This window comes from Mycetomoellerius zeteki, unplaced genomic scaffold (assembly GCF_001594055.1).
Source record: "Mycetomoellerius zeteki isolate Tzet28-1 unplaced genomic scaffold, Tzet1.0 scaffold158, whole genome shotgun sequence".
Classification (NCBI taxonomy): Eukaryota; Metazoa; Arthropoda; class Insecta; order Hymenoptera; family Formicidae; genus Mycetomoellerius; species Mycetomoellerius zeteki.
Window position 1 is genome coordinate 1,436,100 of NW_017256532.1, and position 13,662 is coordinate 1,449,761.

The following is a 13,662-nucleotide window of genomic DNA, read 5'->3' on the forward strand; positions in this document are numbered from 1 at the left end:
AGGAACATTTTGACTTTGATTGCTCATTTGATTTCTTTAAAAATTGCACCGCTATTTTAAAAACAGACTCTTAAAGCTAAAACTTTGGTCTACATCAAATAGTATTATTGTCAAATTTGAAAAACATGTGGATATAAATATAAATAAAGTAGTTAACTTTTGTTCCAATCCAATATTTTTCATTGTATTATTTCTCTTATTTTTATAGATATTTTCTATTTCCTCTACGGTACGCCTCAGAGAAGGAATTGCACTAAATTTCATAATTCTATATAAATTAATTCTTACAAATCAGACTAAATAATCATATTAAAATAAAGTATTGCTTCTTATTATACTTAATTAAATCATTATTATATAAGTAATTCAAGATCTAATAGCTAAAGGTTACGATGAAGAAACAGAAAGACAAAGAGATGCATGTATTTATAATGACGAACGGAGAAGATAACTTATTGCACTTCCTCACGATAGCATTCTGCTTGATGACCTATTTCTTCACAACACGAAGCTGGTTATTTATTTGTAAAAGGACATCATTTGCTTATTCGACATATTGACTGTCTAAAAAGTGAGAAAGCCGACAAAAGTTCGAACGAGTGCAGCGGAAATGACGCGATGAACGCGCGCTTCACAACGTAGTGAAACTCTTCTTTTTAGAGGCGAAAATAGATGTTTTGCGTAGCACAATCGTTACCACGTGTGTGTACTTTGGTAATATTTTTCCTACGTCTGGCATAACGTCAAGATAAACGAATCAATGATTATTATATGTACACCAATGAACGTTCCTATAAGTCAACACGTAAAAATTTATCAGTTTACAACGCTTAGAAATAGCTATTTGAATTGGCAAGAATAACATAAATCAAAATGTGTATGTCAAATAGGAATGCCAAAGAATTTTGTTCAAACATTTCAAGCACTTTTAAAATCAATCTTATAATAAATTAAATTGGTATTCTTTCGCGGCTTAAAACACACAATTTTTAAAAAGAAAAACTATATATTTTATCCGAAGAAGAATTACATAATAAATAAAATGTGATTATACTAATGAAATGATCTTTAAAACATTTACTGTACTTCTTAATCCCTTTCTACGCTGACTAGCTAATTAGCTTTGACTTACCGTTAATAACTAAAAGCGCTTACAATGATTGGATAAAGAGTTCAAGGATGATTGCTTAATCCTGACTGTATAAAAACCATACATTTGTTGGAATAACGCTTGCAAGTGGCTGATCGTTTTTGCTCTCTACTGGATCCTTCAATCCTGATCACAAATTTGGATCTTACGTCAGGCTGGTATTCTTGGACGCTTTGATCCTTAGATCGATAGATCTATATATTCTTCAAAACGGTTTAGTTTCTGATATGAACATGAGGCACACTTTGGCTCACGACTGACTTTATTTTTAGAGTTTTCACGAAGGCGACGACAAGAGTTCGCGCAAATGACCCGCGTGTACGATCATGTATCAGTTGCGTGCATCAGCTTATCGCCCGAGATAAACAACCACAAGAATCAGATCGCTATATCTAGAAACGAATGTAAATCCTGCAAGCACGAAAAATGGGACATGAGACAATGCATACAGTACACGAAGAATGCAATCTAGGCAATTTTCGAAGAAACGTACTCTGAGATTTAAAATCATTATAGTACAGAGATACATCACAGAATATTTATGATAAATATTTATTATTATTCATTTTTTGAAAATGTTATATAAATATTTTATACATATTTTATATAAAGCTTTATTAGAAATATTAGTAATAGATAGAGTAAATATTTAGTGTAATATTTATGATAAATATAAATAAATATCCTGGTAAAAAATTTTTCATGAATGTGTATAAATATGTATAAACATACATAAATATTCATAAACATGTATAATCATATATGAAATATGCCCAATATGTCCATACATGTTCATACATCCATCTTTCTTTTGCAAAATTATTTTTTAGTGTAATAAAAATAATAATGTGAAAACATAAAAAATAATTAAAGGGATAATTTTCGTATTGATCGTTTTAGAAAAAAACAAGTTTTGAAAAATGTAAAAAAATTACTCATACACAATTATATATATGCATACTTTTATATATAATTATATATAAGTTAATTAATAATAAATGTGTTAAGAAGGACTACGAACCATAAGAATTCTTATGGTTCATAGCCTTTCTCAACATATTTATTATTAATTTATATTATTCGAACCATATTACACAATGTATTTTATATATATCGTAAGTAATTTTTTTACATTTCTTCAAACTTGATTTTTTATAAAATAAATAATGTAAAATTTTAATTATTTTTAATGTTTTCACATTACTATTATTATTTCTATTACGGCAAAAAATAATTTTACAAAAGAAAGAGGGATAAACATGTATGGACATATTTCATATATGATTATACATGTTTATGAATATTTATGTATGTCCATACATATTTATTCATGCATGAAAAATTTTTTACCGGAATATTTCTGTTAAGTATTATACTTTTTATTTGAATTATAATGTCTTATTTCCCTAACATTTACAATAAATATTTCATAATGTTTATAATAAATGTTTATGATCTATGTAATTTATGACCACAAATATATTTATAAAATATTTAAAATAAACCTTATAAATATTTATAAATATTTTGTAAATATTTTATAAATATTGTATGCTGTCTATTAGGTATATGCATTGATTCTTGCAGATTAGTTTTCTACATAAGTGAAGACTTTTATATGGAGCATATATGCAAATTCCACAGGCCAAATATCTAGCATATAAAATTCCTCATGCGCGCCAGAGATTTGAAAAACAAAAATTAAAATTTGTGCAAATTTTAATAAATGTAAGATAGAAATAAGTAATAATGCGAACCCTGAAGACTAAATAACAATGGCAATAATGCATTAACAGAGAGCTTGCATAATCATTAAATGTAAATATTTTAATTGGATTAGTTTATTTGTAAAAACAGTTCTCACGCTTTGCGATTTCAACTTAATAACAAGATTCATTTATATTTATTAATTGTACCTGCATAAAGTATATATGTATATACATTTGTATACATACGAAAAGAAAAATTAATCCACCTTTTACTAATCTCTCCCTTCTGAGATACTCCATATGCCAAAAAATTACAAGCCTCCTATGTTCTGCAGAATCGATCAATTAACTTAAAATTGGCGGCATTAAAGAAGTGGAATAAGAATTCTGTGTTGTAATGAAGAGGATATTTTAAAAAAATGTATATTGTGTACATATTAAATGAGATTTTATATTGCATTTCATGAAAGCATTATGATAAATTAAGGAGACTTGAAAATATGATTTATACATGAGTTGGGAAAATTTCACAAGTTTTTGGAAACAAGATCTCGTACAGATCTAAACTGACACAGATGTGTCTTAGGCGGGATGCATCGCTAGATTTAAAGATTAAAAATGCATACCTAAGAGCTGCATCTAAAATAAGAGATGAGCCGAAACGGAATTGCAGTCATGGACTGGCAACTAAAAGCGCGCTTACGGTCGATATAGCATTATCATTCGTAAAAAATGCAGTACCCGTCGGTTCGTAACATCATAAGCTCGTCAATGTGTCTGCATTTCACGTCCTCCTGCCTTACTTCCGTCCATAAAGAACATTACTGCGGGAAAACAAGGACGGCAAACTTTACGACACTCATTACAAAACTTTAATCGCTCGATTTTGTATATACATATAAGCTTCCGCGCGAGGGGGTATAACGGACAGACATTCGCAATAATTAATCGAATGTATAACAGCCCAAGTAGAACATAGAAGTCATAAGGACACCCATAATTAAACCTGTTATGAATGAGGTCATGATTATGCCCGGGCAGAACAATAAGTCATCATGATATCAAAATGATGTCATAATGATTCCAAAATGATCATTAAAAGTTATTTTTCAATCATTTCCGATTTATTTTAATATCATTTTGACGTTATTGTGACTTATTGTTCTGCCTGGGCATAATCATGACCTCATTCGTAACAGGTTTAATTATTAATAACATCTACCAATTGCAGCTTTAGCGCGATTCAATTATCGAATGAAAGCTACCTCGCTGAATTCCTTACCCTTTTTGATCCTCGTATCGATCTTAAGTTCCTACATTATCTCTAACTTCCGGTCTTAAGTCTTTTGTATCGAATATCACAAAGATAAACGATAATTTCGTTTCATTTTACTTATAAGTCAATTTTTAGGTATCAAATGACGTCATGATAAGGTTTTGTGATACCACACAGAGAGAAAAATGTTTGGTATTTGTAACTATAATTATATATTACTATAATTATGATTAATTATAATTATGACCATAAAAAATATGGTTGTCCCAAAATATAACTATAAAATTATAGTCACTTGAACCATTTTTATGGTAATTTCAACTATTTTATGGTTACAACAACTATAATTATAGTCATTTTAGGTTGCCAATTATAACATTTGTTGCTGGAACTATATATATAGTTACTGTTATTATTATTATAGCAGTAATAATCATAATTATAGTAATATATAATTATAGTTACAAATACCAAACATTTTTCTCTCTGTGCATTATGACTTTAATTATGACTCCGTGTTCTACCTGGGAGATTACGTGTACACCATTGAAATGAATTAATCGTTAGTCTGTTTTCAGTAGGGACACGTGAAGTACCCCCGTTTTCGCTCTCGGGGAATGGATTGTCGTGTCGTCCGGCACGACTAAAATCGAAAAGCAGGCCATGCAGCAAGAGTGCATCGCGTGATTCGGACTAATGATCCGCGCGACTGTTTAAAATTCCACGAGATTTTGGCGATAGCGACGGGTGGGGAAAACCTGATTTTCTTCGCATCGATAGAAGGAAAGGAGATTTTCCATTGTCCGAAAAAAATGACAAAGGGAAACTGCTCGATTTCTGCTGTGCCGCGCGGCGCCGCGCGGCACGCGAGTCCCTTTCGTGACTTCTCGAAGATCACGCCGGGCACTTCCGACTTCGTGATTATGCCGGGAAGTAGCTGAAATATTTATGCACATCGCGTTTGTTCGCGTAATCTCCATATTCGATTCCGAGTTCAACGTGTGCAAATTACGTGCAAATCGCGCCCGTTCGCCATAAATCATTCGCGGAATGTTGCATTGACAGCTAAAAAGAGAAAAGTAACAGGTTTAATTATCAATAACATCTACCACTCGCAGTTTTAGCGCGATTCAATTATCGAATGAAAGCTACCACGCTGAATTCCTTATCCTTTTTGATCCTCGTATCGATTTTAAATTCCTACATTATTATCTCTAACTTCCGGTCTTAAATCTTTTGTATCGAATATCACAAAAATTAGATAAACGATAATTTCGTTTTATTTCCGGCAAACTCGCAGCGTCTCAATTTTCCCCCGACAGCAGCTGACATTTCTCATCTTACGGATCATCCCGATATACTATACTTATTATACGGTCGCGTATCTTCCACGGTGAACGTAATTACGATTTATTGTCGCAATTACGACGCGATCGTTCTCCATGCGATATTTATCAGGGATTCCTCTTACCGAGGGGTAATTGCAATAGTATATCCGGGCAATATCTCAAGCCTGAGCCCGGTGATTGAATTCATGACACACATTCATTAAGTGACGGACAAGATCGGCGGTGGTATAGAAATGATACATCCATCATGTTTCAGCGCTTCCGCGATAAGACGGTCCCGGTGTCGTGTACGACAAGTTGATCGTCCACGTTGCATCCCTCATCAGCGGCGCTAGGGTTGTGTCATCGATCAACCAATTATAAGCAGCACGTGAGCCGCACGAGTGCACCGTGTAAAATCACGATCGATTCTCCGAGACTGGGACAAGTTTTACAGTTCAAGGCGATAACACATCCGTCTTTCGCGCCCGCCTATGTCGGGGAACCGGTGTCATTGCAGCTGGTGCGCTCGCATACGTTTAAAACCCACCCCCTCTTCGAGTCATTCTCTCCGCCGATTCCAGGATTATGTACGCTCGCTCGTGCTCGTTTAGAAACCTGCGCGCAGGTAGTTATCTCGCGACGAGATCACGTACATGTAATACGGTCTCGTTCTATAAAAGCGACGAGGAAGCAATGTAACGCCTCCGATTTACTCCAATACCTAATTGCAACCCTGTGCAAATCCACTCGATTTAAACGGCTGGCTGCACGCCGATTGTCGTTGTCGTTCATACGTGCTTATTCGATTTTAAGTCCGTGCAAACTTACTTCAACTCGAGTTTAATCCTTAATGTCGTCGATGTGTTTTGCGAGTCCAATCGCGACCTCGTTTGTTCCGCGTATATTAAATTTCTCAACCTATACAGAAAAATTTAATAAAATAAAATAAAATAGATAAGGTTTTTGCGTAATATTAAACTTTGGCATTATAATTGGCATCTACGAAATTTCGATATAAATCTTGTCGATCGTGATTTATTTATCTTGAAAAATTCTAATCTTTCATTCAAATGTAAAAGTTTCACATATTTTAATTAAAATTTAATAAAAATATTTTTAATTTTTTAATTTTCTCACTACTACTATTTCAGATTGTGACGTCAGAAGCGAGAAAATATACAATAAAAGTTCTTGCAAATTATATTAATATGGAAATGTTTTAATGAAACAATGCTTACAATCGATAAAACCATTTTTGTAAAATACATATACTGAAAACTCTCCTTTTGTTTCGTTAATAAATAACTATATATCTGGAAATGAATTATGCATAATCAAAAACGAAATAAATTATTTCAAGGCTATGACAAATTGTCAAATTAATATGTGGAAATAAATATGATTAATGATATGTAGAAATAAATGTGATTTAACTTCTGTCTGAAACAAAAAGATAGCTTTTAGTATATATTTCGGTTGCAAATATTGTTTTATTTCCCGATTGTAAATGTTATCTTATTAAAAAATATTTTTTACATTATAAAATATAAAAATATTCCTATTTAAATACAATTTGCAAAAATTATTTTGATTTTTCGCTTCTTACGTCACGATTTGAGATAGTAGTGAACGAACAGGAGCTTTAATATTATTCAGTTTTATTTTTAGAACACCTGGGTAGCAAAAAAAATTTAATGCTAGGATTAAGTTTTATCATAAAATTAATGATAAAAGTGTCTGACGATCTAGAGTTTCTGTTTCAGCACGCTGAAGAAAATTCTTGCAAATTAATACAGCGAGGCATCGATACAATTTTATTCGCAATAAGGCGAAATATTTAACATAGATTGGTTATTCTTCTATCCGTTAGATACTCAAGGAAGTAAACGTTATTCGGCAGCAGAATTTATTTTTAGTATTACGGCTAAGTTGGCATTATTAGCGATTCTATATCTGAACATATAGAGAAACTGTAATCCTCGTCCCTGGAGCATAGAAACTCAGACGTTGAAATTTATCGTCGGCTCCTATCCCATCTTCGCGTTGAAAATGATCGTATAAATTCGTAATAGATTGCTGTTAGTCGAATGGGACTTTTTCGCAGTTTATAGTCCCTCTCTTAACACTCCCTGATGCTTATTTGATATACTCCAAATAAGACGAAATAATTCGGAGTTACTATAACGTACCATAAATTATATTCACGTTCAACTAAGAATTGTTCTAGATATACATGGACTGGATTCTAAATATAATAAAGTTTGGTCAATAGAGTTAAATTGTCATTATGTAACGAAGATTGAAACAATCTATCAAATTATAACAGAAACGATACGTCTAGATATATTCGTGGTTTGACACACGTTTACTTTTCTCAAGTAAAACTAATAATACTCGTCGGCAAATCGTCGATCATCGAGATCACGCAATGCGGGGTCCCACTATCTTCCTACAGAAAGAAAACCTGACATTTGATTCAAGCACGAGAGGAAAGGGAGAGGTGCCCGACGTATATATTATATATGTATAATAGCACATTCACTGTACCCACTGCAGCAGTTGCGGCGGTTTGAAGCTAATATCGAGCCGGTAGGTCGTCTCGCAGCTCAGCTTCACCGTCTTCAGCTGCCGGAATCTGGCGGACGTCTCCATCTTGCAGAAGACTGGACCGGCACCTGGTTCCCTCCTGAGGGACAAGGTCACGCGAAAATGTCCATCGGCCCCCATTTAGCCGCAGCTCAAATATCCCATAATAATTACTTCTAAGTCTCTTGGTGCCCCAGAGAAGATATCGAGCGGTCGCGTATGTACCAGACACGCGGTGTCACCGGCGGTGCCGCGCGACGATGTCCTATCCGACACACTATACTATACGGCGAGCCGCAAGAAGAAGAGGCGGTGCAACCTGCGCCGCGGGCGTCGCGACGCTCACTGATCCGCCAAACGTTCGGTTTGACGTTTGCGACGCCGGCCGGCTCGGCGGCTTTCCTCCTTTTTCTCGTGTGTATCTTCTTCGGGAGATCGGCCAACGTTGAGCTTCTGGCAATGATAAACGACGATGCATGCTGCTTTGTTCAAGAGAACACGGAGATATTCTATGCGCAGGATGATGTATTAACATTTAGACAATTCACGTGAGCGGAAAAGATAAATTTAAACTGTCTCTCTTTTCCAAAATTTACAAGAAAGTTAGACCTAAATTAATACAAGTTTTGCGAAGGAGATAAATTCAAATTATCGTGCTACAATTCGTAACCGCATTCACGAATTAATGTATAATGAATTTCTTTTAAGCTCACAAGGTATCAATAGTTTTAAATATATGAATGAGCAATTTGACTTGTCTCTCTTAATGCCTGTCATTTTAGATTTTCCGGTTAACGGCTCATCGATTATATCGCTTATGTTTACTTTAGAGAGTATACTGTATATGAGATTAAGTATGTATATGAGTACATAAAAGTCATATGCTTTTATGGCTGCTGCTTATGTGATGCACAATTAGGCAAGACAGAAGGCTCACGTTTTTCTAGATTTAGAAAAAGTTAGCGGAATATTAATCAGAATAGTATAAATCAGGCCTATCCAATTTGAGCTCCGGAGCCAAAACGCAAAGCCATCGACGCAAAAAAGTTCAATATGAGTAAGATTTCAGGGACCGTAAAATGTTGATAAGCGTCACTCAGATGCGTATTCAAATTGGACAGGCCTGGTATAAATATTAGAATATTGTGATCGAATGATCTCAATATCGAGAATTTAATTTCCATTGAAGTATTAAAATAATAAAATGTGCAGGATGTATGAGCGGTAATTGAATAAAATCATTTGGATAAAGTAATTATATATCTAGAAAAACTGTGGTATCTGTATAATCTTTTTATTTATACTTTTGCATAAAATAAATATATTATAAAATATATTAGCGCGATTAAGTATTTATATTACGGTTAATCTGGTCTAGTGCGAAGTCATGTTCGCGCGCGCTGTACAAGTCGGGATAAAAAATATTCCGATTTAATACGGATTTTTCAGAAGCGACATTAATATTAACGATAAAGGATCGATAAAAATACTGCTATAGAAATATAACGGGGTCAGCAAGACTCGGTGCTTCGTAACGCGTGGAAACTTGAGATATACGACGTGTTACTTTCTTTAAAAAAAGGGAGTTAGAGCCTTAATTGAGGAAAGTGTTTCATCTAGCGGCCTTGACCGGCCGACTTAACTGCAAACAAAGATCGATTTGGTATGCAACTAAAACAGTTTACGATCCGACCTCTATCGGTGATGACGCACAAAGAAAGAAAAGTATGTTTTCTCGCATTAAGGGGTTCCATTGGTTTCTCAATCATGATCCTGTGAAGCTTCACAGGAGAGACGTGTTGCACAGTACTCTACCGGCCGTAACAATAAATCAACTATGTCAAATCTATTATAAACCATCATTTTTTATGTGATGCTTGATATTACGCAATTAAAGTAATGAACGAGTATATTTAGCGGGAGATGTATTAACATGTAATTTCAGATAAGTCGCATGAGATGATTTTCTCGCGCACGAACACGACTACGTACAAAATAATCACAGGATCGATACTTACTCGAGAAAACTGAGAGTCTCTAGAACTCTCGTAACTCTTAGCGTTTTCTTTATTGCGTCTACAATTCGATTTCGCACGTATACATAAAAAAATACGAGCGTGCAAGGTGCCGACACATCTTCTTTAATTCTCCAATAAAATTAGTTCCTAATCTTATTTGCTTTACTCTATATTCTAGGCTTCCATATATCTCTCCAATCCTGCGCGACGTTCACAATTAGGTGCTGTCGTTCGATTTGTTTTTTGTCGGATTCTTTGCTAGAAAATGTACTTAATGCTTGACCGACTTTAATAGTTTGACCAATTTGCAAGGAGAATTGAAAGTCTCGCGGTGCCTCAAACAGAAGCACGATCGTGGATCCGAGTCTGAATTCGCCAAACAATTCACCTTTGGCAATATGCGCGTTATCTAAACTCGCTTCCTTCCAGTGCGCGCTTTCCGGCCAGTGCACCGTATTAGTCGCCAATTCTTTGTCGCAATAGACTCGTATGGAGCCCACGTTTGTCGCTCCGACTGCTGCATAAGCCATGAAGCCGCCTGCCCATTCCCCGACATACACAACGCGTTCGTTCAACGAGAACAAGTTGGGCATGAATTTGAGCACCTTTGGATTGACGCTCAGTAGCTTTCCTAAAAACAAACGGGTTGTTTAGAAAAATTAAAAGAGACACTTCATTATTATGAAGAGCTATAGAAGCCGTGTTTCAATATACACTGCTAGTACTGAAAATCTATATGTAGTATACATAACATGAACTATAGATTTTCAGTACTGGCAGTGTACATCAAATGGCCAGGCTAATCTATAATATACTATGTGCTTTCTGTTTCTTGCTTTTTTTCCCTTTCACAACTGTTTTATCAACAATGTTTCTTACCTCTTCCGAAATCAACAAAGAAGAGAGAATAAAGAAACAAAAAAAGGCAAGAAGTAAAAAGCAGTGAAAAGCAAGAAACAGGAAGCGAAGAGCACATTGTGATCTTAAAACTTCAAAGAGGCAAGGTATACCTGGAAAGTGCCGTCGAAATTTTATGTTCATATCGGTAGGACTATGGAACCGATGATAATCGCCAGGTGCCAAGTAAACGATCAATTGATGTAATCTATTGTCTGGATTCTTCAAAAGTGACTTAACATAATCGTCCTTCTGTGTCTTTTTTGCGATTTCATTTAATGTGAGATCGTTTAAATGATCACCCAGAAACTGTCTAAGATCATATGTTACTCCTTTCACTTGTTCCACACGGCAAGAAGTCACTGGTCCAAAATAAAGCACCTTACCGTCTGCAGGTGAAATCTGAGAGAAATTGTCAGATACTCATATTAGATCTGTTTTTTTTTAGCTACACTTTTTCTCTCCAATATGAAAAAAAAAAAAAGAAGAGAGATAAGCTGTGCAAGAAGTTCAGCTAAAAAACCTTTTAATATTTATATAAGTTTGAATTAAGGTAAAGGGCTTGTTCTTTGTAGCTAAACTTTTTGCATAGTTCCTTTCTCTTCTTTCTTCAAAGTGAAGAGAAAAGGAGGAAAGATGAATCATGTAAGTTCAGATTATAGATTTCTAAATAAAAATCTATAATGAATGTTTACCATATTTGTATTTTGAGCAATTGGTCTAGCATTATGCTTGAGCTTTCTAACAAAAAATTCCACCAGATTTGGAAACGCAGATAGATCCAGCTCTACCTCATTTAGATCGGCATGAAAGATATTCGCGTAAAACCCGTACAACGTTGGTCTGAGACCAACCGGCAATTCGATGCTCGTCAGCCAGCCCCATATTCTGCTAGTTGTCCTCAATGGCAAGCAACAATAGCAAGTTACCTACAGCAAGAAAACTTTATATCTATGTTAACTTTATATCGAACACAATTTAACATATAAACGGCTATCCATTACCATAACATCATTCAGCAATTCTGGCCCATCATCTACATCAATCCGATATCCATGCTGGTGCAAATAATTCCATTGTGTTACTGCGAGCAGCGAGAAGCCTACTCCAGTTGGGACGACGAGTCGCCATCTCCGACCGATATTCTTAACAAATTTCATACTGACACTCGAGACAGATCGTTTAACAAGCCACGTTGAATATTTCGGAGTCACTCTCGGCAAAGAGCAACAATATTGGTATTCTCTGGAAGAAGTTAGGTTATATTGTAACAAGATTGCAGGTTAGAAACATCATTTCAATTGAATATTAAGAAACGTACCTGACAAGGAGACCCACTCTCCGTATATTATTCCTAATCATCTTGCGGTTATTTTATTCATTATTTAGCCCATAAGTAATATGATGCAAACATTTGCTGTTGCAAACCGTTGCAAACACAAGTATGCTTCGCCAAGCCGGTTCCAAGTTCCAAGTTTAAATAAATGCGCGCGCACTTTTGAACTTTATAATTATTTTGAAGGTGGCTTAGAAGTTCATAATTATTTTATTTTATTGAACAAAATAAGGGATAATGATCCTCGATAATAGTAAATAATATTAAATTTTCGAATTTTGTAGCGCCGACTTAACAGTAGCAGAAAATATTTCCTGTAAGTATTTTGAAAGAAGAAATATGGGAGCGTTCAAGTCTAGACAAAGCGACTAGGTTTGTTCGCCAGCAATTAAATATGGCTACGTTTACATCGTGCATTTAGGCCGCGGCCTACACGATAGATGTCTTTGTTTATCCTGTATATTAAACAAAGACACCTATCGTATAGGTCGCGGACTAAACGTAGCCTATGATTGGTTGGGTCCACAGGTAAGAACCAATCATGCTCATTCTGGCTCATTCGACAAGCATGACTAGCCGGCATGAATTCGACCATTGCTCCAGAAAATTTGGCAATTTCGCCAAAAATATGCCATGGCGTCCATATGGTAATTGACAAAATTGCCGCTAATTCCGACCAGTTTCGCATACAATTGTTTTAATTACACAGATTAATCGAAGTCAAACTTCTCATGCAATAAGCAACAATCGACGTCGTATGTCGATTGTTATATCCAAACAAGTGATTTTCGTACGTGATATATACAAGGAACATTCAAGTGATATATGCAAGGATGTTCGTGATTTATGCAAACAACATTCTGAACACTTCATCGATATTTACACATTCTGTGACGATAATTCTCTTACTGATCCGGAATATTGGCACATAGGGAATACAAATCGAACTTTCTACGAATATAACGGTACGTTAGCTGGGACATTACATCAATATTGTAATTTCCCAGTCAACAATGTAAATATGATACATTTTATGTAACGATTACGTTATATTAAGGAAATTATAACTAGACATCGGATTCTTATGCAATTTCATATTTTTTTGGAAAGCAGATTGGAAAGAAATTTATCTTATTAAAAAAGCATTCTAAAAATGCATACATATTTACATATTTGTGCAAATTTGCATACTTTGTCCACGCTGCAAAAAATATCTGCATAAAAATCCGATGTCTAATTATAACATGATGTTATATTATTGTCAGTTGATGTTTACTGGACACCAATATTTTTCCAGGTAATTTTTGCCAGGAGAAAGGGTTGATGGCAGTTGAAGGACGCGACGCGGAGCGGCGCGAG

At 34.9% G+C, this 13,662-nt stretch overlaps 2 protein-coding genes across 2 annotated transcripts in view; both read right to left on the minus strand.

Moving 5' to 3' along the window:
• LOC108720999 (CB1 cannabinoid receptor-interacting protein 1) overlaps positions 1–8,384 on the minus strand; it is a 9,702-nt gene extending 1,318 nt beyond the window's left edge. Inside the window, exon 1 of the mRNA XM_018445292.1 lies at positions 8,018–8,384. Coding sequence (XP_018300794.1) covers positions 8,018–8,193 — 176 coding nt within the window. The 5' untranslated portion in view covers positions 8,194–8,384. The remainder of the gene's footprint in view (positions 1–8,017) is intronic.
• A 1,538-nt stretch (positions 8,385–9,922) lies between these two features.
• Pisd (phosphatidylserine decarboxylase) lies at positions 9,923–12,420 on the minus strand. Its single transcript, XM_018445281.1, has 5 exons — positions 12,289–12,420; positions 11,972–12,212; positions 11,663–11,896; positions 11,081–11,369; positions 9,923–10,701 (listed from the first exon to the last, which is right to left on the minus strand). Exons 1-5 carry the CDS (start codon positions 12,327–12,329, stop codon positions 10,238–10,240), a joined length of 1,269 nt encoding a protein of 422 aa, XP_018300783.1. The 5' UTR covers positions 12,330–12,420; the 3' UTR covers positions 9,923–10,237.
• Between the last annotated feature and the right edge of the window lie 1,242 nt (positions 12,421–13,662).